We start from the raw sequence: 26,774 nt of genomic DNA, 5'->3' as shown, positions 1-26,774 counted from the left end.
GACTGGACTAGAATGCAGTAAACTGAACGCGACAGATGCATATTAACGCTGATTCTGTTCTATAAACAAAAGATAATATTGATAATGGTAAATCAAAGAATTATCTGTGTATGTGCAACTCTCCATATTAATGTATTACTGTGAGCGTTTTAATTGGCCTTGAATTGTGATATTCTATTGGCTGAAGTAATTAATCACGTGATCTTGATCAAGAGCTAGTCTGATTGCGGACAGCTGGCGGCAAAAGATGAAAATCGCGTTCGACGACGACTTCAACCTCCCATCATCGCATTCGACACAGGCCAACCTCCATCCAACGTCGCATCGTGTTTGTCAACTTCACTACCCTGGATGTAGCCTTGCAACTTTATTCTGAGTTGACATCGCTTGTGTCGTTCTGCAGCCTGCCAATATGTCTGACGGTAGGCGACATCTCCCCCCCGCGAAAATCTCACCAACTGACTTTACTTCCAGCCGACTTTGAGCAAGTGAGGCGCCTACAAGCTGAGCGGAATGCCGCTGCCGCTGCAAAAAAAGGTTCAAAGACATTTGACCCATCCAGTCAGCGCACTGACTTTTCGACCAAGGCATCTCTGACTGAATCCTTCGACACGGAGTTGTATGATCGCAATGGCGCCGATAAGTATGCTGGTTACAATACCTCCATCGCTATAGATGGCGATGAGGATATGGAGGATGCAGACCCAGGACATCGGCTGGTCGGTCAATATACCGCCAGCAAGGAGCTGATCAATGAAATGGCTAGCGGAAATGGAGTTGAGGAGGAGGACATTCTGCTCGGCCGTGAAAAATCTGCCAGGATTGCAGACCGTGAAACTGATTACCAGAAGCGCCGGTTCAACCGCGGCCCTCTTACTCCGACTCGAGCGGACCCCTTTGCAGCCAACGCGCATGCCAATGTCGAGTCTGAAGGTCAGACCTATCGAGAGGTTATGGCCCTTCGTGAGCTTGAAAAGGAAGAAGAGCGTGTCAAGAAACTCATTTCCGAGAAACAAGCTGAAAATGGCGATGTTGTCGAGTATCAGGCAACTCTGAAGGACGATGCTGACAAGGAAAACCTCGATGCTGGCCCCACTGTCGCAGTAGCCGCCGGACGCAAGAGAAAACAACGATGGGATGTAGCATCTGCAGACGAGACCGCTGCATCTGAGCAAGAGGAGACCGAGTCCAAGGCCAAGAAGTCGCGATGGGACCAGACTCCAGCCGTACCTACACCAGAAGAAGCACCCAAGCGTCGCTCCCGCTGGGATCAAGCACCAGTTGCGCCCGGAATCGGTGCGACACCGGTCGGACAGCCAGGCCTTGCAACACCGATGCACCCATCAGCACCCGGCTTTGGAACCGATATCACTGGTCGCAATGGTATTTGGTCAGATGAAGATTTGGATATGATGCTTCCCTCGGAAGGTTATCAGATCCTAGATCCTCCTCCTGGGTATGAGCCTATCAGAAACCCTGCAAGAAAGCTTACGAGCACCCCAGCCCCTGTGGCCAGCACAGGTGGATATGGTGGCTTCATGATGCAGGAACCAGAGAGTGCTCGCACACTCGGTAAACAGCTTCCCACGGATATCCCGGGAGTTGGCGACCTTCAATTTTTCAAAGCAGAGGATATGGCATATTTTGGAAAATTAGTGGATGGCGCAGATGAGAATGCTTTATCTGTGGAAGAACTGAAGGAGAGGAAGATTATGCGACTGCTTTTGAAAGTCAAGAACGGAACGCCGCCTATGCGTAAGACCGCTCTACGCCAACTCACTGACAATGCTCGACAATTCGGAGCTGGAGCTCTTTTCAACCAAATCCTTCCTCTTTTGATGGAAAAATCACTAGAGGATCAGGAACGTCATTTGCTTGTCAAAGTTATTGACCGCGTACTTTACAAACTAGATGACCTTGTTCGACCCTACACACACAAAATTTTGGTTGTTATTGAGCCCCTACTCATTGATCAGGACTACTATGCTCGCGTTGAGGGTCGAGAAATTATTTCGAATTTGGCTAAGGCCGCTGGTCTCGCACATATGATCAGTACTATGCGTCCAGATATTGATCATGTTGATGAATACGTGAGAAATACTACAGCTCGAGCATTCGCTGTGGTTGCGTCTGCTTTGGGTATACCGGCCCTTCTTCCTTTTCTTCGCGCTGTTTGCCGCAGTAAGAAATCATGGCAAGCTCGCCACACCGGTGTTAAAATCGTTCAACAAATTCCAATTTTGATGGGATGTGCTATTCTGCCGCACCTGAAGGGCTTGGTGGATTGCATTGCAGACAACCTCAGTGATGAACAAGCAAAGGTCAGAACTGTTACCAGTTTGGCCATTGCCGCATTGGCCGAGGCAGCCAATCCATACGGTATCGAAAGCTTCGATGATATCCTCAACCCTCTCTGGACAGGTGCTCGAAAGCAGCGTGGAAAGGGTCTTGCTGGATTCTTGAAGGCTGTCGGTTATATAATTCCTTTGATGGACGAAGAATATGCAAATTACTATACCAGTCAGATTATGGAGATCCTTCTCCGTGAATTCTCTTCCCCCGATGAGGAGATGAAAAAGGTTGTATTGAAGGTCGTGTCTCAATGTGCCCAGACGGATGGTGTGACAGCACAGTACTTGAAAGAACACGTGCTCCAGGACTTTTTCAAGAGTTTCTGGGTAAGGCGCATGGCATTGGATAAGCGCAACTACCGCCAAGTCGTCGAAACAACAGTGGATCTAGGCCAAAAAGTTGGCGTCGGCGAGATCTTAGAGCGCATTGTAACCAACCTCAAGGATGAAAGCGAAGCTTATCGCAAGATGACGGTGGAGACTGTGGAGAAGTTAATTGCATCTCTGGGAGCGGCTGATATTTCTGAAAGACTGGAAGAACGACTTATTGATGGTGTTCTGCTTGCTTTCCAAGAGCAGAGCATTGAAGACATTGTCATCTTGAATGGGTTTGGCACCGTTGTTAATGCTCTTGGTACCCGATGCAAACCATATCTCCCTCAAATTGTTAGTACTATTCTATGGCGGTTGAACCACAAGTCTGCTACCGTTCGCCAACAGGCTGCCGACCTGGTTTCTCGTGTTACAATGGTTATGAAGCAATGCGGCGAGGACGCTCTTATGGGCAAACTCAGTGTTCTACTTTATGAATACCTTGGTGAAGAATATCCTGAGGTTCTGGGTTCCATCTTGGGCGCCTTGCGATCTATCGTCACCGTCGTAGGTATCAACCAGATGCAGCCACCAATCCGTGATCTTCTCCCTAGACTTACCCCTATCCTTCGAAATCGGCATGAAAAAGTGCAGGAAAACACCATCGACTTGGTCGGCCGTATTGCCGATCGTGGACCAGAGTCAGTCAACGCCCGTGAATGGATGCGTATCTGCTTTGAGCTACTAGACATGTTAAAGGCTCACAAGAAGGGTATCCGCCGAGCGGCTAACAACACATTCGGTTTCATTGCTAAAGCTATTGGTCCTCAGGACGTGCTTGCCACGTTGCTTAACAATCTACGAGTCCAAGAGCGTCAGTCGCGTGTGTGTACCGCAGTCGCCATCGGTATCGTCGCAGAAACCTGCGCGCCATTCACAGTACTTCCAGCGCTAATGAACGAGTACCGGGTGCCTGAACTTAACGTTCAAAACGGTGTCCTGAAGGCCATGTCTTTCCTATTTGAGTATATTGGCGAAATGGCCAAAGATTACGTCTACGCTGTTACTCCTCTACTAGAAGACGCTCTAATTGACCGCGACCAAGTGCACCGTCAAACAGCAGCTAGCGTCGTCAAACATATCGCCCTCGGTGTGGTTGGTCTTGGGTGCGAAGACGCCATGGTGCACCTGCTGAACCTGCTATACCCGAACATCTTCGAGACAAGCCCACACGTGATTGATCGGATCATCGAAGCGATTGACGCGATCCGCATGGCAGTTGGCACAGGCGTGGTAATGAACTACGTATGGGCAGGTCTGTTCCATCCTGCGCGTAAAGTGCGTACGCCATACTGGAGATTGTATAATGATGCGTATGTACAAAGCGCGGATGCGATGGTTCCTTATTACCCAGATTTGGAAACTGATGGATTGTCGCGACCGGAGCTGAATATTGTGCTTTAACTTGTATATCTTAGGCGCTTATATAATGATTCCACGGTTCTGGTGTTACTGATATTTTATTAATCAATAAATTCACAATCAATTTAAATACATCCATGTAGTCTAACACCTTAACTTATCAATTGATACCATTCAACAATTCGATCAACCAACACCAGACTAAAACGTCTACATCTATCTACTCAATTCAGCCATCACGAAGACTAGCGCGATATACGAATCTCACCATCAGTCAAAGCACATCTGACATCATCCACAACCCATCCAGACCAAATATCAAAAATATGACATACAGACACAACAATATGCCATACGAGAGGCTCCTGAACTGACGTACAGGGCCTTCTCAGTTGGCGACGTAGCCGGAATCTCACATGTAAACAGTAAGGGAGGAGAACTATGAGCAGACTCGTGTAACACCCATGCTCCGTAATCCATAGTCTGTACGCTGCATCCAATCAATTTGTGTACCTTGCTTGTCTTGAACAGTAGCAACTGGTAACTGCCAACAAGTAATAATGACGGTGATGTTGCTTAGCTCCCAACACATAACAACAACAAAGGGGCATGATTTCTCAGTCATAAGCTAGGCGTCCATTTCGTCATTACCCGTCCGAGCGAACTACGAACTATCAGAACTAAGATATGTACAAAGTAGAGACGAGTATTGTACCGCCAAAGAATGAGCGCGTGCAACTACGTCATCCTAGGAGGAAGTTGTTGAAGCCATGCTTGATACGGAAGGATGCAGATGCTGCTGCTACTGTACGTAAGGATTTGTGGGTTGTGCGTAAAACGCGAGGAATCTGCGGGTGGGATCTGCATACGTCAACAGAGAAGAAAACCCTACAGCGATACTCGGAAATGCTGTGACATAGTTCGGGATGAAATATGTGCGTGGCATGTGGAATCCATGAGATCTACAAGCCAGAACAACTGATCGATTCATCAACATAGATCTTGGACTCCATCGTTAAGCGGTCACCTAATATCGTCCAGGAAAACAATCGGAGATACGAATCACTTGACCAAGTCCTCAAATCAATGGTTTCGGGAACTTCGATACTCGTAGAGAATCGGATGTTTATTGTATTGATTGCCTTTTGTCTTGTTGGCAATCCTATGATGTCATGCCAAGACACGCATACCTCCGGCGGCTTCCACCCGCACGCATTTATGACCATTTATGATGGCGAATCCTGAACCTTGCTTCGACTCACTTGGAGTCTCGAAACGAGGATGCCCCTTTCCTTCAGTCTACTTTCTGCTCCAGCAAATGCGACTAGGAGCAAGAAAAGGTGAATAAGGGGTTCACTGCATCGATGTTATTTTACTTTACTTTTGTGCACGCACAGCGAACCGAGGTCGCATCGCATTATTACTCTTGAGCACGCATTACTCGAAGGGTTAATGATTAGGGGCTGTGTAGGACTAACCGGATGAGTATATACCTATCCTTGCTTTGACGCGGATTTCAAATAATAATATTCAATAATATTGGCGCTTGTGAGGGTCGAAAAGTTAACGCACTGCTAGTGTTGAAGAGAAAAAGAGGGCTGTCTCCACTGGCAGCGTCGACGGCGTGTTTCAGGCCCTCAGCACTCGTCAGCAGAACCAATCCAGCGCAATGCGAAGCTGGAGCAGTTCGCGCTAATAGCCTTTATCGGGTGATCAGATTATTCTTATGATAATATTCTCATCAGTGTTTTTTAATTCTATAGCAAGAGACAGGAGTAAGTCTTACGTTCACACTTGTAGGGGCTGAGTACTTGCCGAAATCGGGCTGCGGACTCAGGCAGCAATCCTGCCCACCGAGATGCACTATTTACTGCTGCACCACAATAACGGCAGAGTGTCGAGCTGCATTTATTCTACACTCAGCGGAATATTGAAGAACATTTGAGTCTGCCACGCACGGGAATTTCAGCCAATAGGAGCTGCATGTGACTTGTCTTTTTGTGAAAAGTCGTGCAGCTGTGTTATCTGATTGGCTGGCCTACCAGTGGAGACGTTCTCATTATTCAGTCTTCTCGTTAGGCTCTATACACTACCAAGTACCATCTCCTTCTAGTGAGCGGTCGTAGCTTAGTTCGCATGTCTATTGACGATGGCGCCTGCTCGCCAATGATAATCTGGGAATCTGTTGTCGCGGCAAGGCAAGTCTAAACTTATTATCGCCCTCCCGACTATTGTACATGTATCCGTACGTTTTACCCCGTAAATAGTTGGACAGCCGGATAGTTGGGTACTTGTGACAGTTTATGGATGACTGAGGGGTAATCGCTGCAAAGTTCAGCCATGCTTCATGTTCGGTTAGAACCCAGAACCTCATTAGTCCATGCCTCCATGCAGCATGAGCGGTGAGAGTGGCATCTTGTGGTCGGCGAGCGGGGTCGTCATAATAACAGAATAATAACGTCCTCTTGTTGTTGCCTCCTACTTGCTCATGCAGTGCACGTACGATCTAATCCTCGGTCTATATATTTTTCATACTTAGCTTTCATCAGTGCGCAGGAATCGGCTACTGAAATCCATATCCATATCCATAATAAGACATAATTATTATACTATTGCGAGCCAATACAGTAAAACCTCGGCAGACGTCTGAGTCGAAGTCCCGGTACCAACTATCCCCAAACCAGTAATCAGCGAAATCAATATCTCCCAGGCGCGGAATATGATAGTCTGGAAAGTTAAATTGGGCGTCCCGAACGTGCAACCGGAGGCGTTTGTTTGTGGAGAAGTTGGAAGCGCCATGATATCAGAAGTCAGAACCACCCTCTCATTGTCAGTACCAACAAGTTATCATCCACGGTTCAGGACTCAATCAAAGTTTGGCCCTGGTTTGCTGGGAGCTCGAGCGCCCGGCGGAGTTAATGATATCATCCCTATAATAACACCAGCATACTAGCAGTAATCGTATTTGTGTGATGGGTTTTGTGTGTGTGCGGGCGGAGACTCTTTGCGCTGGGAAAATTTTCATTGGTCGGCGCTGCTGTTTCGTAGTAGGAGTTAGTGCTACTTACATACGCAGGATTTGGAATACTTGCCGTGCAGCGACAAGTCCAGCAAGAAAGAGAAAATTGTAAAAGACGTGAGATGCTATCTTTATCGTCAGTTGATTTGGCAATCTTGAGGCTCTCAAGTGATCCGCGATGCGATTATCGAGATCTTCTGCACGACAGGGATCGTCGAGGGCTTCCCGTCGAGGATTTTCAGGAACATCGCGACGATCCAGTGGCGTGGCCAATCAGCACGGCCCTCCCTGGTTCTACCTATTAACCTTTACATACTATGATTCTTGGTCAACATGTACATAAGTCTCCAGGCTGGTTTTGTTGAATATAGAAACTATCACCACTGCGAATACAATAAATAGAGAGGAGATAGCATGTGTAGCAAAAAGTATTCATAATAATATATCTGGTGTTATGCCTGCTGCGCAATTAAAAATTAATATTATGTCGTGGCAGTGTAAATCCCGTGTATGAGATGCGTGGGGCCGCATCCTTGCGCCAGAAGCATCGGCCCAAGCGTTTCATGGTCCTGATCTCCGGCTTCCCTGGTTAATCCTAGTTTCTCCATCACCGGGCCAGTGGACGTGTTAATTACTATTGACAAGTTACTCAGCACTTGCTTACAGTACGTTATACAGTAACAAGGATCCATCGGCTTATCTGGTAGATTAATATGGAGTTTATTTGACTTTCTATCTGACTGCTTATACCCAATTATCCACTGCATATACGAACGTCTGCCGCGCAGAGTCGCAACAGCTAGTCGGTGTTGCGACGTTGCGGCATCAGCAGTGTCAAATGTCCAGATGTCTCAGATAGGAGTGACTGCTTACTTGAGTCAATGGTGCAATTACATATTTCACATCAAACCAACATATATTATTGCTATTATCGTCATCAGTTGATTATATTATACGTCCTTTTTCAAACGTTGGTGTTTTATATATCGCGGTGACATCAATTGATGTAACATGTGATTTCACACGGATTACGACCGGGCCACCGGTACGACCTGGATCCAGTCTGCACTCTACCACTTCTAATATTGACTATCAACATGAAACAGGTAACGTAGTGAATAGAATATCCATCATCAGAGGATCAAGGAATACACAGTATATCCAAGTATTGGCACCGGAAGAATTTACCCTTGCATCGTTCCTGGCATCTGCCTCGGCTTGGCAAAGCGCCCACACCGCGGCACGGCACTGCGCTGATTGGCTGCTTGCACGAACCCCTCAAGATTCCTCCACCCGGAGACCCCGTGCAGCGTTGTACCTTCTACCGGTCTCCCACTCAACCAACACAATCGCCTACATGCTATCTATTATTATCATTACCATTACTAAAGTTGGGTTCTTGACCCGAGAACATGCCAGCTCGGACCTTGCCCGTTCGCTCGGCGCATCCGCATAGCACCCTGCCCACCGATTCTTAGCTCGAAGCTTGAATAGTTGGGGTCCGTGGCGGGGCGACATGCATCCACTCGACTGCATGGTGGCGGTAGATCGTGGTCCGTGACGACGTGGTCTCACGGTGCAGCCTTTGCGTGACAGATGGCTATGTCGACCAGGGTATCAATCCGTGAAGGTTAAGGGATCACTTAAGGGACAATGGATAAGGATAAGAATTGACAAAAAGTGAATGCAACATCTCGCGGTAATTTGACTGGATGTGGTTTCCGGCAAGTGAAACATGGCAGCTTGCCCACCCATGTTTCTTCTGCGTGTGATGGTTTGGAAATTGGGACAGGATATTCTGAATTCGGGATTAAAAATGTCATGCTGGTTGCATTGCGCGGTCACGAGGATTGGAATGTCCAAACCAGCGTGTGAATGTTGGGGAAAACTGGAGAGCGCAGAGGGATGATTCGCTACGGGGATAGTTGGCTATTTCCTAGGTGAGATGCTGCAGCCAGGATCCCATCTGTCTTGGCTTTCAGTCTTGTGGACTAAGTAATGCTTATCGCGAGCAACAGAGATGCTTCACAGCTGCCGTAGGGGGAAGGAACTGGTAGGGAAGTGCTGCTACTGGTGACGTCGGTGTGCAGGTACGGCGCTGCGAGGATCCAGCCTGCAGGAGTGGGGCTCCACACCCCGTCCTCTGTTTTTAGTATGTAGTATGTACGGATACTCTGTAGTATGTCTGTACGTAGATGCTGCGATATATTGCATATAAAGAATAGTGCCGTTCTCATAATAGTAATGACTCCTCTACGTCGACATCCTCGAATATTGATATCAACATTCGCTCGTCTCAAATGCTGCCGAAGACAAGTTGATAAATTGCAAAGGGGATCAAAAGTTGAAAATTGAATGGAAAGTAGAGACCCCCTGGTTGGCCAGGAGCCCCGCTTTGTTCACATAGTCTGCGAGGTGAACCCAGAAACCAAATAATGAATATTAGTCATAGCATCATCTCGCTTCATAAGCTGCATTTTTGCTACGTGTTTACTATTTCGAGAAGTGGCCCTACGCCATCTGATTGGCCTCTGTACCTCGTGCAGTGAACACTGAAGGTGTGTAGCTGTACTTTCAGATGCGAGAGGATGTAGCAGATGGCTGACATTGAATTAACAATGCGTGGTTCGTTCACCTGTCAATGCAGCTATTCAGCCATGTCAGCCATCGGCCGCCATCCTCCACCATCATCAGCCATCGCAAGCCATCATCAAGCCACCAAATGAGCCCACCCGCGTCCCGTGTCCCTCGGTACACCGGCTCCCTGACCTTACTGGTTCGCACGAAGAACCGTCCTCTCGATTGACTGAATTCTAAATACCGAATGCTTAACCTTACGAGATGTCGCACGTTGGTCCTGTGCTGATCTGGTTCCTGGCGGCACGGCATGCTCCTCGAGGTAGGCTGTAGGCTTCTGGAGGTTGTGAGCCCAGCACATATTTGCCACCCACATAAGGCCAGTAGGATCACCAAGTAAATGCCGATGCCCCACCGGGCTAAAAGGCATCTCCCGTTGCCAGCCCAGCACCAGCCATTCAGCGCGCCTGCCCGGAGCCCCACCCGGAGGTGTCACTGGCTGGAGTGGCTGCTCCTTTTCCTCTTTCCTTTCTCTCTCTCCCTCCTTTCCCCCGCCCTGCGCCTTGTCAGTGGACGCCGGCCACTTTTAACTTTGCGCTATTCTACTCCTGGTGCGCCATTCTAGCTTAGCTCATCTTGCCGGCCGCTTATTCGCTGCCTCAACCACCCCCGCTATCCTGAAACAATCCATAGAAAGACTCGTGAAGCAATCTATTCAAGATAGCGTCGTTTTTATTTTATTACTATTTTATTTCTCTCTCTTGTTTCCCTCCCCCATGGAGACTAGTGACGTGTGGATTTTGCGCCCCCTCCATTTGTGACTTTTGAGTCCATTTTAGGTTCCCCCAAGGCCAGTCAGGGCTGGGAGTTGGTGTCATCGAGGATTCCTTCTCCACCTTGTCAGTATGTCGGGACGGCAGAGGTACATACTGTTTTTCGGACCAGGCCAGATATGGCACATAGTGGCAGATATTCTTCCCGTGCCACCACCACTCCCATGTAGCATGACTACCTGACCGCCCCGGGTCACCTTCCCAGGCTCCCCCTTGTTATGGTCGCAGCTCGGCTTTCCGTAATCGTCCATCCAACCCATCCACCGTCCCTCCTGAGAGGATTAGGCTTCAAGATGCTTGTAGGACGCACCGACAAGCCGCCCGATGCGCAGATTCCTGCATGGCCCCAAGTTATTAAAGTTCGGTTTGCAACCATTCTTCCTTTACCTACTAATTTAAATTTATTATCCACTACGTATTTAGCATCCATTATTCTGTATTAGTGGGCACACTACCCAGAGTAGATATTATTGTGTTGTATACAAAAACGGACATGGAGATGGAATAGGAGCACACAGCCAACCACAACCGCTCGAAATTTCCCCGTAGCTTTCACACGGAGCACAGTAATTAGTTGAGACCCTTTTTGGGCATTTGGGACGGGCTGGCAGGCCCGAGTTAAAGGAGCCACTAAGGCCCAAAACAGCAGCTAGCCCAGACCGGGGCCCACCGGCTGCCGGCCAATGGGCAGCGGTAGCCGGGCTCCGCTGTGCGCGAGCCATGGGAGCCATTGATATTCGCGCCGTTTGGGGCAGGGCAGCAGTCGGCTCGCGCTAGTCCGGCCAAGTCAAGGATCTACAGCCTCCCCCGACGGAACATCGTCAGTGGCACAGGGCCCATCCGCTGCATACATGGAACGGAACTATTCTTTCTGATGGGAACACAACCGATACCTTCCTACTCTTAAATAATAATACCAGGCGCTGCTCCTTCCTTCTCTTAAGCTACGCCGATCCCCTTCCCCAGAGTCACCACACCTCACCATCTCCAATCTTCCGCCTCTCATCTTTGCACAGACATACAGACGGCTCGTCGACAACTCAATTGTCCAACTACATCCAGTGAACATCGACACAGCACAACACAGCACACAGACTTACGCAGCCCTCCCACGGTGACGCCATTGTATCACCGCATCTGCCCGTAGATCCTCAACCGCGCGCTCCTGCCTGCCTCGTCGCCAGGTGAATTACTACAACATACTTAGACTACACCAGCCTCGCACACGCAAGCCTCCATGACGATGGTCATTGAGAACCAGAACCGCCAGTACGGCGGCATGGGCTTCGATCACGTCTATCATAACAATATGCCTCACAGCCAGACTCCCCAGTTCACAGATCCGTGGTCTCACTCCTCCTCGCACTCGACTCCTCCCGTCTACACCTCAACCTCCATGGGCAGCAGTCAACTGGCCTTGAATCCCATTAAGCACGGAGATGTCAACCGCCCGTCCGCCATCTCCATGCCCTACTCGAGCATTCCCGTGTCCGCCCCGTCGCTTGTTGCCGGCAGCAACTACTCAACCTCCGCTCCGTACGGAGCATCCGAGATGATCAATATGCCACATGAACTCCCTCGCTCAACCATCGACGGTGCTCCCTCCTACACCGCTGCCGCCCCGATCGGCGGTTTCACCCCTGCCAACTACCCAACCATGAACTATGGCCACGGCATTCAAGATGGCCGTCGCATATCTCATCCGTAAGTTTATACCTTTAGACCCGACCGACGGGAGAATTATACTAACGCGCTCCAGCAATGATGCCCGTGTCTCTCAACCTGCTGCTACCTACAGTGACGCGATCGATGCTAGCCGCGGAATGGTCGCATTGAGCCAGGACTTGACACCGCGCAACATCTACGCTCCTCGAAACTCGCGGGGCTCTACGGACTCATACGGCTTCCCATCCACCCACTCCTCGGTCTCGTCCATGTCTTCTACAGGAAACTATCCCTACTACAGCGCCTCGGTTGCATCAGTCGACTCATCAGTTACAGACTACAGCTCCACTTCCGAGTCGTACGATGGTCTTCCGTCGCGAACCCTGCCTCGCCCAAATACTCTTCTCGGCGCCGCTGCTCCTGCCGGCCCTCAGTCGATGATGAGCCAATTCAGCTCCAAGATGCCATCCAACGCGCAAAAGAAGCATAAGTGCAAGGTTTGCGACAAGCGCTTCACGCGCCCATCATCTCTTCAGACTCACATGTATAGCCATACTGGTGAAAAGCGTATGTCCGGATATTCTCTTTACCTAAAATTCCTTTGCTAACCCCTTCATAGCATACGCATGCGACGTTGAAGGCTGTGGTCGCCACTTTTCCGTTGTTTCCAACCTGCGACGGCATAAAAAGGTGCACAAGGGAGAAAAGGAAACCGGCTCTGGCGAAGACGAAGAGTAAACTTCCCAACCCTCGGGCTAGGATTTATATTACGTGCATATAAGTTCAGGCGCGTTGTTCGCTTGTCCGCTGTCGATTTAGCGACTTTGATTCTGTTTCTTTCGGCGTCTTGCGTGATTGAGTCGTTGCGCATCATGATATCCTGTTTCAGATGGTTTTCGTTTCATCATTGTACAACATACGCGTCTTTTTTATCTTCTGCAGGCTCAGGTTCTGTTCATATTTGATACCCCACCTGGATTGTTTTTTAAGGAACGGAAATGCACAGCGTTTCAAAGGAACGAATGGGATGGGAAATCCGGTGATGACTTTCATTTCTTTTTCTCTTTTACGACGATAGACCTCATTTTTGGGCTGCCCTGGAAAATGTTTCGGCATGGCACGACTTGCCGCTTTTACGGTTCACATTACTTATGACCTCGCGAGACCGAGGGTTTGCAATTTGCACTATGCAGGCGAGATCCTTGCAATCATTGATACCATCTGCAGATGTTGTGTTGTTGGATGATATCATTTTTCTTTTTTGCGTTTGCTTTTCACCCTTCGCTGTTCGATCGATTTTCGTTGTTTCTGTCTAGGTGCTCGTCGTTACAGTCTCTACCTCTTAATAGATGTTCATTCTTTATTCACTGATTACTGTGGTGTTGGAGGGAGACGCATGGGCTGTGTTGTTTGTTAGGGTTGTTTCTGCAGATCATCTGATTCATTCGAATGCACATTCTCACTTGTACATATATCTGGTCTTGTGCGTTCTGGAATATATACTGTACTCTAGCAATGCAATCGTCAATTCGAATTGGTTCTTTGGTTTGAATCCTAAGCTCAGGTTACTTGATATATGAATACTACATCTCGTTGGTCTACATTATGAAATGTGTTAGATAATCGTCCCCCTATCCAATCAACCCGATGTAGTTGACCTTTATGTAACAAAATGTAACGACGATATTAAAGTGTCCTTATACCATCACTGCTGGACACCCTGAACATGGAATAGCACAGTCAGTGACTCTTCGATGTAATATCCTAGGATTCAGCTAGATACAATGGCCAGGTGACGACATGTGAGGCAATCCAGTAAATGGAATAAAATAATTGAATATATGTAATACTGAACACTACAAGTATTTGCACTGGAGTTGAAAGAATGTGTTATCAATTCTCCGAGTAACCAGGCTTCAAATAAATATATATTGACACATAGGTAAGAGCATTCATTCTATTCCTATGCAATGAGATATAAGTTTATTAGCATACAAATTACACACGACTGATTAGATTCATTTCAAGATCATACAAAACACAAAGAGTGTGACCTATACAACTGTGAAAAGGCTACAGCACTTGAGCTGCAAGACACTAGTCTTCATTGAACTGCAAGCAACCGAAATATCTAATAGGCGGAATGAAGAGGGTGTCAAATGAGCGTGTGTAGATACATCTGGTTGGTTTGTTAGTGCTGGTGCAAGCTCAATGTTGGTAATAGGCTACTAATAGGTGTTTCTGGCCAAACAGAATTCGCGCTTGCTTATCAACTCATAATAATGGTTCTAAAAAGGCAGGAAGTATCAAGTGGCTAAGGATAAGGAAAACAACGCTATCGATTGATCCTATTTTACGCAGCGCTATTTCAAATAAGGGATATATATATATACATATATATCGTGTGTGTGTGTGTGTGTGTGTGGAAATATATATCAACTGGTGGAAGCAGTTTGTCAATTTTTTTTGAAATCGCAATGAGATACCAATAATATTGACGAGTTTCAGGCTGTTTGCATCAATGCAGATTTCCTTGGACATGGGGAATAATTGGAACCAACTGTACTCGTTACAGTTTTCTCTGTTCTTCCCAAAACAAACGCCGACTATACTATCAATTGCAGCTCTGAAGCTACTCTGCGTCTGGATGTTGGCACATTAGATGTCCCCATTGACTGAAACCATCCCAACGGTTCTCCGTCATGCAGCGTTATCTCACCACGCTTGAACTACCTGCACCGAATGCTGTCGCTAATTCATGATTGGATTTAGAGATCCACTGATGTGGAATATCGAAAGTGTGTTCACAACAGACGGTTGATATTGATTGTTTAGATAGAGCACTTGTACACATATGGCGTGTGTGATCCTACCCCCTGCCCAGTCTAACGTAACAATCAATCTAGGAGTTGAGATTTTCAGGAATTACCATTATCCATGCTAGCATCAAATTATCCCACGGTATTTGAGACGAGGTGTATATAAATTCTGAAAGACCTTTTTCATAAGAGTACATCAATTGATTCGTGTTGAATTTAGTAGGATTAGGGTTAGGATTTATTCGCCCGTACAGAAATATTACGGGAGGTGAACCCTTTACTTATGCACAAGTCGAATTTCATGTCTTCCCTAGTATTTGTTGTATTACTAGCTACATTGGGGTTTATTTATTTTCGTCAAAGCTTAGCCTGGCGAAGTTGGAAAGTCTATTAAAACAAGTTGCAACGATATATAAAGAATCTGATAATATGGATCACTAATTAGAACATTGAATATAATTTAATTTTTCTTCAAATTCCTTATCCTGCTCTAACGACAACATTTGAAGCAGCCATACGTCCAGGGGGCGTGGGGGAGGGGTGGGAAGGAATATTAAAGGTAATATCTAAAACACCATATAATCATATTCTAATCTATCGAATAATAAGGACTATCTCTAATTATAAATTGATATAGCCGTACTAATGCCACACATTGACTTATCTCTAGTGTTATGCTAATGTCACAAATGGGCCTGATAATTAATTTTAATATAATAGTTCGTTTAACAGAGTAATCCGGGGTTACTCCGTCGTTTTTCCTGTCAAACATGCCTGTCGTGACCATAGGCCCATTTTGACAATGGGTTATCTCGCAATTTTGTTACGAAATCAAAGATCTAGAGTAAGACACATTTGTAATAAAGAACACTGATCCTTATTAATAGTAACAGAGATAATGTTGTGGATAAAGGTAGTAGCAATGCCGAGGATGCTCTTCATTGTTACAGCATGCACCATTTATAACTGGCGTTATGAGCTATCTTTGATATGGTATGAGCAGAGGAAAGAGCAGCATGGACGGGATTTTCAAATTTGCTAAAATGCTGATAAATAAATCCAGTCAGCCCAGTAAAGCCTCGTTAAATCCCGACCTAGCAAGCCGCCTAATAGCCGTGCTGCGAATCAGACCCTGGTGTATATTTGGAGCTACTAATTATAATTATTATTTTTAGAATATTGTTGGCGTTTCAACCTCTCGCAGCCAATCATCTTCCGCATCGCTCTGATTACTAGCCAAATCGGTTATAGTTAGCGCTGAACCATGGTGTTGGAACTTGGAACTAATGCATCAATTAGAATCGACTTTGAAGTTTCATACTGAGTATTCAACTTTTGGATTGGGAGACATCTTATTTGGTTGTATATTAGGTGGATTGTTTATGTATGGGTTCAATGCTGACATCGACATTAATTGAGATCACAAGTTATTGACGTAAATCAACACAGAAACAATGACATAAATGAGGTATTAAAGTTATCACAAATTATTAACGTAAATCAATATGGAAACATTGACGTAAACGTGGTATTAATTTCGTACTAAAAATGGGAAAATTAAGATTTTCTAGAAGCATTGACTTCATGATTCCTAATAGTCGGTGGGTAGTAGTCAGGGTCGGCGCTCAAATGCATCCATATTGAGTTCTGTGGTGTTGGCACTAGTTACATGACTCGTTTGAACTTATTTCTTATTCTTTTTTAGAATAATTCAAAATAATGATGAAATTTAAATATAATATGAAAAAGATTAAATAAATAGTAATAGAAACTGTTAAAGAATCAAATCTAAAATTTCATAACACATTTAATGCTTCAACATCTACTCATCTTCCTACATTTATTGTTACAGGTATATTATTCATACCAACCTCATACCAACCTCAAAAAAAGCTAATATTTAATGAGTCAATATTTGCATTAATGGCGGTTATAGACTAATAATAATCGACTAAAAGCTTACTTATAGAAAAGTGGCGGAAATGATTCGCTCACTCGGATGTTCTGACAATCTTGCTTTCTACTATGCTCAATTAGAGACACTTTTAGCGGTCGTGGGCGGGTCACTGTTGGGTGGGGGAGGTTTACTCTACTTCAATGACAATGGTAAATGTTCTTTGTCTCGAGAATGGATTTTGCCGGCAGTGTTTTACATGTTGGTGGAGTTGCCTGCTAAATTTGAGCAACGAAAGCTAATCGTTTCTACTTAAATACAGCATGCCAGAGTCGCTATTTGAACTGGGTATGCCTTGTAAGGTTGAATCATATTCTTCTTGCCTCATGCACATCTTCGTTGTACAGAGTTGGAAAGTATAAATAGAGGCAAGAGCAAGTGTCTATCACATCTAAACAACAACACAGCAAACAATCCAACCCACAATCACCACCATAACAAGCCCTTTTAACCCGACAAAGACCATTTCTCCTTATCCACCATCTTCGTCAAAATGAAGATGCTTCTCAATCTTCTCATCCTTCCTATTTTGTTGGCGGGCGCCGCTCCGATTAGCCCCGTCCTCGCCGACACCCTTACTCTATTCTCTAGTTCCCAGAAACTCAGCAACCTCAACATCACTAGCTGCAGTCTGAACAACGTCTCCCCACCACTCAACAAAACAACCATCGCGCTTTCTGCGCCAGAGACAAACGGAACACTTCAATATGTCGCTCTTGGACGGGGAACCCAAAACTACAGCTGCGCTGGTGCAACGACCCCATCCGCCATTGGAGCCACCGCCACGCTCTTCGATGTCTCATGCGCTGCGGCCGCTGACTCTAACCTTCTCGCCGAACTGCCCGTTGTTGCCGCCAAGATGCCACTTGATGCTGCTGTCCTCGCTGCCTTGACGGTCAAACGACTCACCGACTCGGTTTTAGCTGGTAATAATGATCAGAATAATGAGATTATCGTAGGCCAGCACTTCTTCGTGGATGCGACTACGCCGACATTTGACTTCAGGCCATTTGGGAATCAGCAGTGGATAGAGTCGCAGAAGCTGGAGAGCGTGAGTGCCCCGGGGAGTGCGGTCGAAGGATCGGTGGCGTGGTTGAAGCTTGGATATAAGGATGGCCTGGGTATTCATGTAAGCTTTTTCCTGCAAATTATTTCAGTATTTATCCGTTTAGACATGATTGATGACGGGTTTATAGCAAGTCTATCGTGTCCTGACTGCCGGTGGTAGCGCTCCAGCGACTTGCGACGGTCACAAGGGAACTTTTGAAGTTGACTATGCTGCTGTTTACTACTTCTACACGTAAACTTTGCGAATGGTACAGACAAGGATACATGTGAATCTTTTTTTTTAACTCCCTTTTTGATGCTTCAAATGTTACCGGACTCTCTCATGACCTTTCGACCACCTTTTTTCTTGTATTTAAATAGGGAATGGATGGTGGCTGGTTTGTTTTACAGGCGGCAGTTGTGTTTTCTTTGCTCCAAACACACATAGACAGAATGCAAACCCAAAATCTACAAAAGACGTATTCCAGAGGTAACAAAAATTGACAGCATCATCCCTTCCCAATTCATAAGGTAGTTAGGGCTCTGGGTGAGGGCTTCGGCCGGTGGTCCGTGCGCGGAATTTTCGGAGGAGCTAGCTCCAAGTCAATCGTGTTCATTTAGATATCTTTAAAATCGTTATCTCTACTTTTTCTGTTGCTTTTTTCGTTGTGGACACGTGGCTGAAATGCTGATTCTACATCATGCACAAATAACGACTCGCTTTCACCTGCCAGCCGCTGCACATGCTGGCGCAAGGCATTTGGCGTTCCGATGGCGGCGGAGTTTGCTAACACTCGCTATTGAGAGCTCTTGGTAAGTCCCATTTCACATTCTTAGGTGTTTATATAATTTAGATTTATGTACTGACACTAACTGGCTTATAGCGATGACACATCCGTCGCCATCGTCGAGAAACACACCTCCCTAGCGTCGTCGCCAGCTGCAAAAGTGTATTTCCTCGAGAACATCACCGCCGACACACGTCAATACCGTGGCATCCACCCGATCGAGGCACTGCAATCGCACCAAGAAAATCTTGGTAAACTGGTCCAGAAGGCGTTGCAATTTCTTCCCGTGGCCGGTGAGGGTGGATCAACATCAGGTTACGTAACTAATGCTGCGGTGACGCTGTCTGCGGATGGGGTTCGTCGACGGTTACCAGATTTTGTCGCCGCAACGAGAGGGCCTGGGATGAGGTCGAATTTGTCCGTTGGGCTGGATACGGCGAAAGGGCTGGCAGTCGCGTGGCAGAAACCCCTGGTGGGCGTGCATCATATGCAAGCGCATCTCCTGACGCCAAGACTCGTGTCGGGGTTGAATAACGACAAAAACAATAATAATACCACTGATCCATTGAAATTTAAACTACAGCCTGAATTTCCATTCCTCTCCATTCTCGCCTCTGGGGGGCACTCAATGCTGGTTCATTCGAAATCCCTCCTCGAGCACGAAGTCCTGGCCACAACGGCGGATATAGCCATCGGCGAAACCCTAGACAAATCATCTCGCCACATTCTTCCCGAGTCCATCCTGCAATCCTCAAAAACGACCATGTACGGTAAACTCCTCGAGCGATTCGCATTCCCGCGCGGCGCGTCAGATTACGCTGATTACCGGCCCCCAATGACCCGCGGCGAGGAAACGGTGAAGCATGAGGGAGGGGTTTGGGGATGGTCGATCACGACGCCGTTCGCTAACACGCGGGATCTGAAGTTTAGTTTCTCATGTGTCGCGAGTACCGTGGATAGAATTGCGAGGAAGAATCAATCTGCTGGGAGAGAGATGGGTGGTGACGAGCGGATTGCGCTGGCGCGGGAGGCGATGCGGATTTGTTTTGAACATTTGGCGTCGAGGACAATTATTGGGTTGGAGATGTTGGAGGCGCGTAGACGACAGGCTGGTGGTGAGGGCGAGGCTGTTAAGACGCTTGTTGTTAGTGGTGGTGTTGCGGCGAATCAGTTCCTGATGAAAGTGCTGCGTTCTTTTCTGGATGTTCGCGGATTTGAGAATGTGGAAATTGTGGCCCCGCCGCCCTATCTTTGTACAGATAACGCAGCGATGATCGGATGGGCTGGGTTGGAGATGTTCGAGGCTGGATGGGTGACGGATTTGAGTGTGAGAGCTCTAAGGAAGTGGACGCTTGATCCGCAGGCATCTGATGGTGGCATCCTGGGGCCGGGTGGGTGGACAGAGCGAGGGTGGACAGAGCGAGGAACTACATAAAATGCAAAGAAGGCAAAGATAGAGAGAAAAAGCAAACTTTATTCGTGTACGTAATGATACCCAGAAATGTACAACAGTCCACATAAACACCCGCGTGTATGCCGAGACAAGATGCAATATGCAATATATAACATGAACAGCACAAACAGACTTCTGGGTTGTAGCATCCCGAATGCATCAACAGAAAGGAAGGTAAAGGATAAGTAAAAAAACGCGGCTGATAAATGACTAATAGGTCAATACATAATCAGAAGGAAGGATAGAAAGAGGAAAAAGGAAGATCATGCGTCAATACTCCATACCATACCGTCCCAATTTTCATTACCTCGCTCATGTCCAACTTGGATCAATCCATCATATCGTTAATCGTTAATCAACACAGTACAAAAATGGAAGAGTATAAAAGAAGAAGAGAAAAGAAGAAGGAAAGGAGAGCGGGATGAATAGGGATAGAGTTTAAGTTAAATCCGAATATTGTAGAGTATGAACAAGAACGGAATAGGTAGATGATTCGAAGAGAAGCAAGAAGAATAAACAGTCAATTGAAGCGCTGCAAGCCACAATGCAAAGGTATCAAGTGGTAATGTCCATCATGCAATTTTCGCAACACATCAAAGCTAGAGGGTATTTAGAAAGGAGGTTGAGATACTCGGAAACAAAAAGTTAATCCGCTGACAGAATGTCCTTAAGGGGAAGTACACTGTCCCTGCGAGGCTGAGGCGGCGGTACAGAAGCTTTGATTACTTCGTTTCGCTGGACCTGATTGTGATTTCGATAATGGGCCCGACTGGGTGAGGTCAATAATTTCAGACCCCTGTCGAAGCACTTGGGGAGAAGTCAGCTCCTATCGTTGTGTTTAATACTTTTAAGACCGATGCTTACTGCTTTTTCTACATCCTGCCATTTCTCACCAATGGCACTTGCGAGTGCCTGCCATGTCTCCTCGCGTAGCCGATTATATTCAGCGGACAGTTTTTCAAGTTTCTCCTGATCCCATTCAGGCACTCTACGCTTTGCCACAAGACGCTCGTATCTCTTCCGGCAAGCATTTGCTGTTTTGTTAGGGAAATGGTCTTTTTGAATTTGGTTCCAGCCGTGGTTGCGAGCTCGAGCATTCATTAGCACGGCATCATCACTGCCCGACCACGTCGATGAGACATTTGTGCTACCGGTGTCAGGAAGTGGTCGTTGAGAGCTGGGATGCGCCAGGTTGATGTTGTCGGCCTGGATAGGGCTAAATTGATATGAGGTCATTCCCGCTTCGGAGTACTCCAGGTCCTGTGTGCTTTGTGCGTGATCTAGAAGTGGAGGAGTGAAGCTGAGGGGCCCGCCGTTCCCAAAACCTTGAGTGATCTCGGCCAGATCACAATCTTGGCCGTTGAGGCTCAGAGACGGCGAAGTCGAGTTCTGTGAAGGTGAGAAACGCTGCATGGGGTCAATTGAACAACAGGCAAGGCGCTGGATGCTCGGATCTTCTGATGACAGCGGTCTACTGGGGAGACACAGATAGTTGTCTTTGTTGAGGCATTGAATGAAGCCGAGACGGTGGTTGAGACCAAATAGTGCGCCGAAAATCGAGCTGGGGAGAGAAAGACGGATCGTCCCGGTGGCAGCTTGTTTGACTGTTTGACTGAATGTGGCGATGAAGGACCATGAGTCAAGTGTTGGCACTATGGTAGTAAATGAGGGGGAGCTCTGGCCAGCTTATATCTGGCCGGTCAACAGCTTAGCGGCACAGCACTGGCAAGTGTTGGGGATGGGTTGGGATGGCGGCGCTACAGGCGCACCATGATGCACGCCGCAGGACAATTTATTAATACTTAGACTCCGGGCTGGTCCACAGCCTCGTTGACACCTTCGTAGGTGATGTGCCATCAGAAGGGGCATCGAGGTGTGAGTGGGACCATGACGGTGCCTTGCCAAGGGCGTTGGCGATGCTTCGTCTCGAAGAGGCATTCTTCTTGGAGATGGGTTGTTCTAGCGTGTTTGAGCTCTATCAATCTGGAGGTGGAAACGGGCCTGATCGGGCTAGTGGGCGCCAGGACGGAAGTGTAACATGCTAGTTGATTGTCTGCGACCAGGGTCGCTCGATGGAGTCGTAACTGATCCCGGCCGGCCTGGCTAGTGGCAGCTCGAGGCCTTTTTCGGGCGGGAACATGCTACAGCACCGGCACCGAGGCTGATGCACAGAGGGCCTGGGGGCGATGCATCCAAATGCAGGTCCAGCGGGGTCTTAATAGGAGAGTTATCATGTATCCGATGTTGTCGCTGGAAATGCGATGAGGACGAGAAGCAGAAGAGAAGACACACGGCACAGGCCGGCAGTGTGCCTGCAGGCCTGGTAAATTTGGCAACCGGCAAGTGCCATGGTAAGCCGGCTAGACAAAGGTCGATGGAAGGTGCGATTGGGGGCGCGTGAGCCATGGGGCCGCCTGGCAGGTCGCACCTGCCTGCGCTGCGCTGCTGTCTGGATTCCGGGCGCCTTCCTGCTTATTGTGTGCACTCTCCTCACCTCTACACATTCTGTATTCTATGTTCTATGTTCTATATTCAGTGTTTCCGCTCTCCTCACTAGGCGTGCAGATTGTATTATTAGCATCAGCCTAGGGCCCGGCAAGGCTCGACCCAATGGAGGGGGAACCGCTATGCCGTATCGGGACTAGTCGTTGCTATATATGGCGACCGTTTAGTGCGTCCCTGCTTCGGGCCCGCCTCGAATGTTCCTTCCGCCAGCCGCAGCTGCTCTTAGTCAGGACACCGCACTTCATTCTGATTATTATTTTCATCTCTTGGTTTTACGCCGACTTTGCTCTACTCTGCACTGCACGCTGTGGTGCGAGTGCATACTGCTTTGGTGACGTACACCATCTCCATTCGGGCGCTAATCTTGTATCAGCCTATTCAGCCCTCAAAAACGTCATCAGTGCCATGGGAGAAACTAGCACCGTTGTATCTGTATACGGTTGTATAAGGTATACCGTGACATCGAAGCCACGCTTTTCGACCCTTTGTCATCATTCCAGTGTTTATTTCATTTCAGTCATCTAATTTAATCTGGACGCGACTGTGACGATACGTATCTACTAACGGCGTCCCGTCGGTGCGGCCGGTTTAAGGTTACGCAAGAAGATCCAATGTATGATGACACCCCCCGTGAACGGGATCGGCCGATGGCCCGATACCATCCGGCCGATTTCGCTGTAGCCAAGAGCCAGAATAAGGATCAATTGATATTAGAAGTAATCGAGGTCACGATCGAGCGTCTGAAACACTGACCATTGCGAAAGAATCAACAGTTATGAATGTGGTGCGATTATCGTGCATGTTCGTTGGTAGAAGTTAGGTACATACTACTACATGGTTATACACAACCAATCGCTTTGCTGACCGGACTCGTAGTCCAATCGTTCTTCACTAAGGTAGCAGTGGTATCTACAGCCACTGGGAAATGATCAGCATCGAAGGATTTAGCGCTTCGTGTCTTTCCTTAGTCTAACTATTCCAACACACGTACTTTTCATCTCACATGTTATTCAGAAGACGGTGTTGGTTTGTCGTCAAAGAAATTAACGCTCATAACAGCTGCCGCATCTGAAACAGTTCCTTGGGCAAGTCTCATCTAATCGAACGTCTCACTTTTTAGGATCGTCGATTTAGAACAAGACACGTGCCCTTTTCCCCCTTCAAACCTGTCAGCCAGGCCGACTAAATGCGGCCGCCGTATAAAATTATTCCTGTCGCGTACTCCCCGGGCCCGGCGGGGGAGGTGGAGGCACGGTGCCAACTTTACATCCTTTGAAGGATTGCACAACCACCGCCGGCGCAGTGCTAGCTTAGTTGCATGGCTGGTACCAGTCACAGAAGATGGTTAATTTTATCTTGCCGCCAATATTGATCTCGGCCCCGTAAATCTTCAGTAAATAAAACTGAATACAATCCAGTAATCATAATCGATCTCTCGGAGCTTATGCGGGCTTCGGTAATCGTTCGACGGCTTCTATGCAGGTCGGAACATTGAAGATGGATGGGCCGGCTGGCTGACACGGAACCTAAATTTGGCTCATTGGACTATTTCCGTCCTCTGACCGAAGAAAGAAGAAGGACAAGAATAATACCGATATTGAACGCACATCGCAAGGCAGACTCAGCGGACTCTCCATTGCTTCCGCGCCAAAGCCCCGAAGGAACAGCGGCGGTTAACGGGCGGACTCCATTGGCGGAAGAGCACATAGCCATATACTATTTGCGTATATATATTCTTAGATAGCGGCCGCCGGCCTACGATGACTACTGAATTATTTATAAGCATCAGATTGGGCTAGCCAGTTTATGTAATGGACCCCAGACCACTAACTGCACGTAGTAACATTGCTGAAGGCGTTGAAACGAGGATAATATTGGATCCCGACATCGTCGACACCCCAGCCAAGCCACCCAACGCTATCAAGTGGCCCACCACCACGCGTGCATCGCCCGCAGTGGAGAGCAGGGGGATTTCTTACTCCATAGGTGAGGATTATTCATGAACCGAACCTAAATATAGGTCGCAGGGTCCGGCCTGGTTGCATGGAGTGCTTAGTAACAAACTTGTCACTAGACAAGCTCGAACCTACCAACCAACCAGAACCCTTGCCAGATTGTGATGATTAGGTTTAGGCTCTTTAGAGTATATGTCTAGTTGTTGTTACGCGTCGTGCAATCAGCGTGGTTTATACAACCAACACTTGAACAAACGTCTTTTATTTTCTTTTTCTTTCCCTTCTTTCTACTTCCTGTATCGGAAATCGGTTCAAATGTTTCCACAGGTCTCGGCGACTACTTCTGCTTAACAATCATCAACCGCTAATTGATCGCAGGTAGTAGATACACCAGCACGCTTCGTACGCCCTTGATGTCCCAAGTCATGGTCGTAGCTGGTTAGTACGGGTTCGTCCACGTACCAATCGGAATCATAAAAAGACATTACCTGTACTATCTGTACTATTATTGTTGTTCGGTCTACAACATATACATTCCTGACCGTGCATAACGTACGCCAATTTCTCCTTTGGCCCCGTTCGTGCCCCGTGCTGTCTGGACCAACATTAGTGTAGTAAGCACGCCGCCATAACTGACTGTCTTGGGAGGCATAGCGCGAGGCTGTCTCAGGCAAATCGTTGCCTGTCGATTAAGCGGCCTCTTTTTGCGTCCTGACATTTGACTAATCTTTATCAATTGCCGTCTAATCATGTTGATCGATTCGTGTTTATTATTCCATGTGTGCTAATTTTTGAATAATACCTCAGCTCGTGGAGTCTTAACTATACTTAGGGGTTTCGGCTTGAATGATATGACTAAGGTGTGTTACATCCCTTCAGGTGGAAACAGGTGGAAAGAGGCCAGTTCGCGGTCATGCATGTAATTTTGAGGTCGGTGTCTACTTTTGAGTTCCGTCTAAAATAGTCAGAGTTCCACCGAGACGAATCACAGATAGGGAAAGGAGCCCATCTTGTGAACAAGTATGTACAATTGGTTTCAGACAGACCGAAATAAAAGTATTTTGCAGGAAATGTAGGCAAGAACACAGGTCAACAACGGGCTAGTAGAAGACATCAACTAAATACGTATGTCGAGTTATCCGTGATTGCCGCTGGTAAGTTGTAGATGGGAGAATAGATTGTTGCAAGTATCTCTGACCTAGGTCTCGCATCAACCGCCGGATATGCTGCTACCATTCTGCAAGGCGCCTACTTGCTTTCGAAGTTCCAGGAAGAAGTCTTTCCCGCTGGCCATTGAGTTTGCTTCATCATGTCAGGACCGACTTTGAATATACGGTATTTGTTTATGGAACGACGAAACATACGTTTAACACCCCATGGCCCGCTAGCACGATTGGTAGCTACATCCTTGGCTGGAAGACCTGAGGGTCTGTATTTTATGGGAGCTGGTTCTGATTGTTGGATGGCATCGTTAGTACGTTATCTTTTTTGTCGTAGGCACGAAGTAGTCAACGCACGGGTAGGAACTGTGAGCGTATCAGTTGGCGATTCTAGGGTGTAACATTTCGAACGGGTTTGGCGACTTACCTCGTTCCAGCGCAGTTTTGCACTCGGCAGCATTGAACTCGTTTACGGGGATATGTTGCTCTTGCGTGGGACTAGGAGCCGCCTGTCCACGGGGACCAGCCCAAGAATTGGACTGACCTCCTCGAGAGCCTCCTCCCTGAGAGCCTCCTGTGCGGTCGCGCGAGCCCAGGCCAGAATTCCTCTGCGTGGGCTGACGATTCTCGAATGGTCGGCCACCGCGCCATCTGGTTAAAGAATGTGGCTCGTCAGCATTGATCTTTGCGCGTGCACACTTGTCGCACAATGAATGAGGCCAACAAGCAGTAGACAGCAATATCAGTCAAGCAAAATGAAAGTAGGATGAAACTCACCGGTCTTCTCCAGGGCCGCTCATATTGCAACCAACTGCGACTCTCTCTCGCGTGTCGAGCTCTCTCTAAGCTCAGATGGAGCTCCTGGATGCGGAGAGCTCAATCATATCATGTCTCTCGGCTTGGCGCTCTGGCAA

The 26,774-nt window shown here is 47.4% G+C and overlaps 6 protein-coding genes across 6 annotated transcripts; 4 read left to right on the top strand and 2 right to left on the bottom strand.

Annotated features, from left to right (window-relative positions):
- The first annotated feature begins 209 nt into the window (after positions 1-209).
- BGW36DRAFT_338627 (splicing factor 3b, subunit 1) lies at positions 210-4,210 on the top strand. Its single transcript, XM_046213016.1, has 2 exons — positions 210-422; positions 475-4,210. The coding sequence occupies exons 1-2, from the start codon at positions 413-415 to the stop codon at positions 4,125-4,127; spliced, it is 3,663 nt and encodes a 1,220-aa protein (XP_046074492.1). The 5' UTR covers positions 210-412; the 3' UTR covers positions 4,128-4,210.
- A 7,541-nt stretch (positions 4,211-11,751) lies between these two features.
- BGW36DRAFT_357431 (C2H2 conidiation transcription factor FlbC) lies at positions 11,752-12,917 on the top strand (the record flags this gene model as incomplete). Its single annotated transcript, XM_046213874.1, has 3 exons — positions 11,752-12,218; positions 12,274-12,746; positions 12,799-12,917. 3 exons carry the CDS (start codon positions 11,752-11,754, stop codon positions 12,915-12,917), a joined length of 1,059 nt encoding a protein of 352 aa, XP_046074491.1.
- Positions 12,918-17,445: 4,528 nt separating this feature from the next.
- BGW36DRAFT_425593 (malate dehydrogenase) lies at positions 17,446-18,256 on the top strand (the record flags this gene model as incomplete). Its single annotated transcript, XM_046220136.1, has 2 exons — positions 17,446-18,081; positions 18,149-18,256. The coding sequence occupies 2 exons, from the start codon at positions 17,446-17,448 to the stop codon at positions 18,254-18,256; spliced, it is 744 nt and encodes a 247-aa protein (XP_046074490.1).
- Positions 18,257-18,684: 428 nt separating this feature from the next.
- On the top strand, positions 18,685-20,222 carry BGW36DRAFT_395803 (putative O-sialoglycoprotein endopeptidase; the record flags this gene model as incomplete). Its single annotated transcript, XM_046218085.1, has 2 exons — positions 18,685-18,812; positions 18,884-20,222. The coding sequence occupies 2 exons, from the start codon at positions 18,685-18,687 to the stop codon at positions 20,220-20,222; spliced, it is 1,467 nt and encodes a 488-aa protein (XP_046074489.1).
- A 663-nt stretch (positions 20,223-20,885) lies between these two features.
- Positions 20,886-21,653, bottom strand: BGW36DRAFT_292130 (uncharacterized protein; the record flags this gene model as incomplete). Its single annotated transcript, XM_046210889.1, has 2 exons — positions 20,886-21,047; positions 21,105-21,653. The coding sequence occupies 2 exons, from the start codon at positions 21,651-21,653 to the stop codon at positions 20,886-20,888; spliced, it is 711 nt and encodes a 236-aa protein (XP_046074488.1).
- Positions 21,654-25,674: 4,021 nt separating this feature from the next.
- Positions 25,675-26,762, bottom strand: BGW36DRAFT_374950 (uncharacterized protein). The gene is made up of 5 exons (XM_046215719.1): positions 26,638-26,762; positions 26,288-26,511; positions 26,218-26,226; positions 26,065-26,151; positions 25,675-26,002 (listed from the first exon to the last, which is right to left on the bottom strand). Exons 1-5 carry the CDS (start codon positions 26,658-26,660, stop codon positions 25,911-25,913), a joined length of 435 nt encoding a protein of 144 aa, XP_046074487.1. The 5' UTR covers positions 26,661-26,762; the 3' UTR covers positions 25,675-25,910.
- Positions 26,763-26,774: the final 12 nt, after the last annotated feature.

The sequence above is a fragment of the Talaromyces proteolyticus genome, assembly GCF_021365285.1.
Source record: "Talaromyces proteolyticus strain PMI_201 chromosome Unknown BGW36scaffold_4, whole genome shotgun sequence".
Classification (NCBI taxonomy): domain Eukaryota; kingdom Fungi; phylum Ascomycota; class Eurotiomycetes; order Eurotiales; family Trichocomaceae; genus Talaromyces; species Talaromyces proteolyticus.
Note: the sequence above shows the minus strand (reverse complement) of the source record. Positions and strands in the feature narration are given on the sequence as shown.

Coding starts and splice junctions, on each gene's coding strand:
- BGW36DRAFT_374950 (XM_046215719.1), bottom strand. CDS start 26,660: ATGAGCGGCCCTGGAGAAGACCG. Junction 26,512..26,637: donor AGCGGCCCTGGAGAAGACCG/GTGAGTTTCATC, acceptor TTCTTTAACCAG/ATGGCGCGGTGGCCGACCAT. Junction 26,003..26,064: donor CGGGCCATGGGGTGTTAAAC/GTATGTTTCGTC, acceptor GACATGATGAAG/CAAACTCAATGGCCAGCGGG.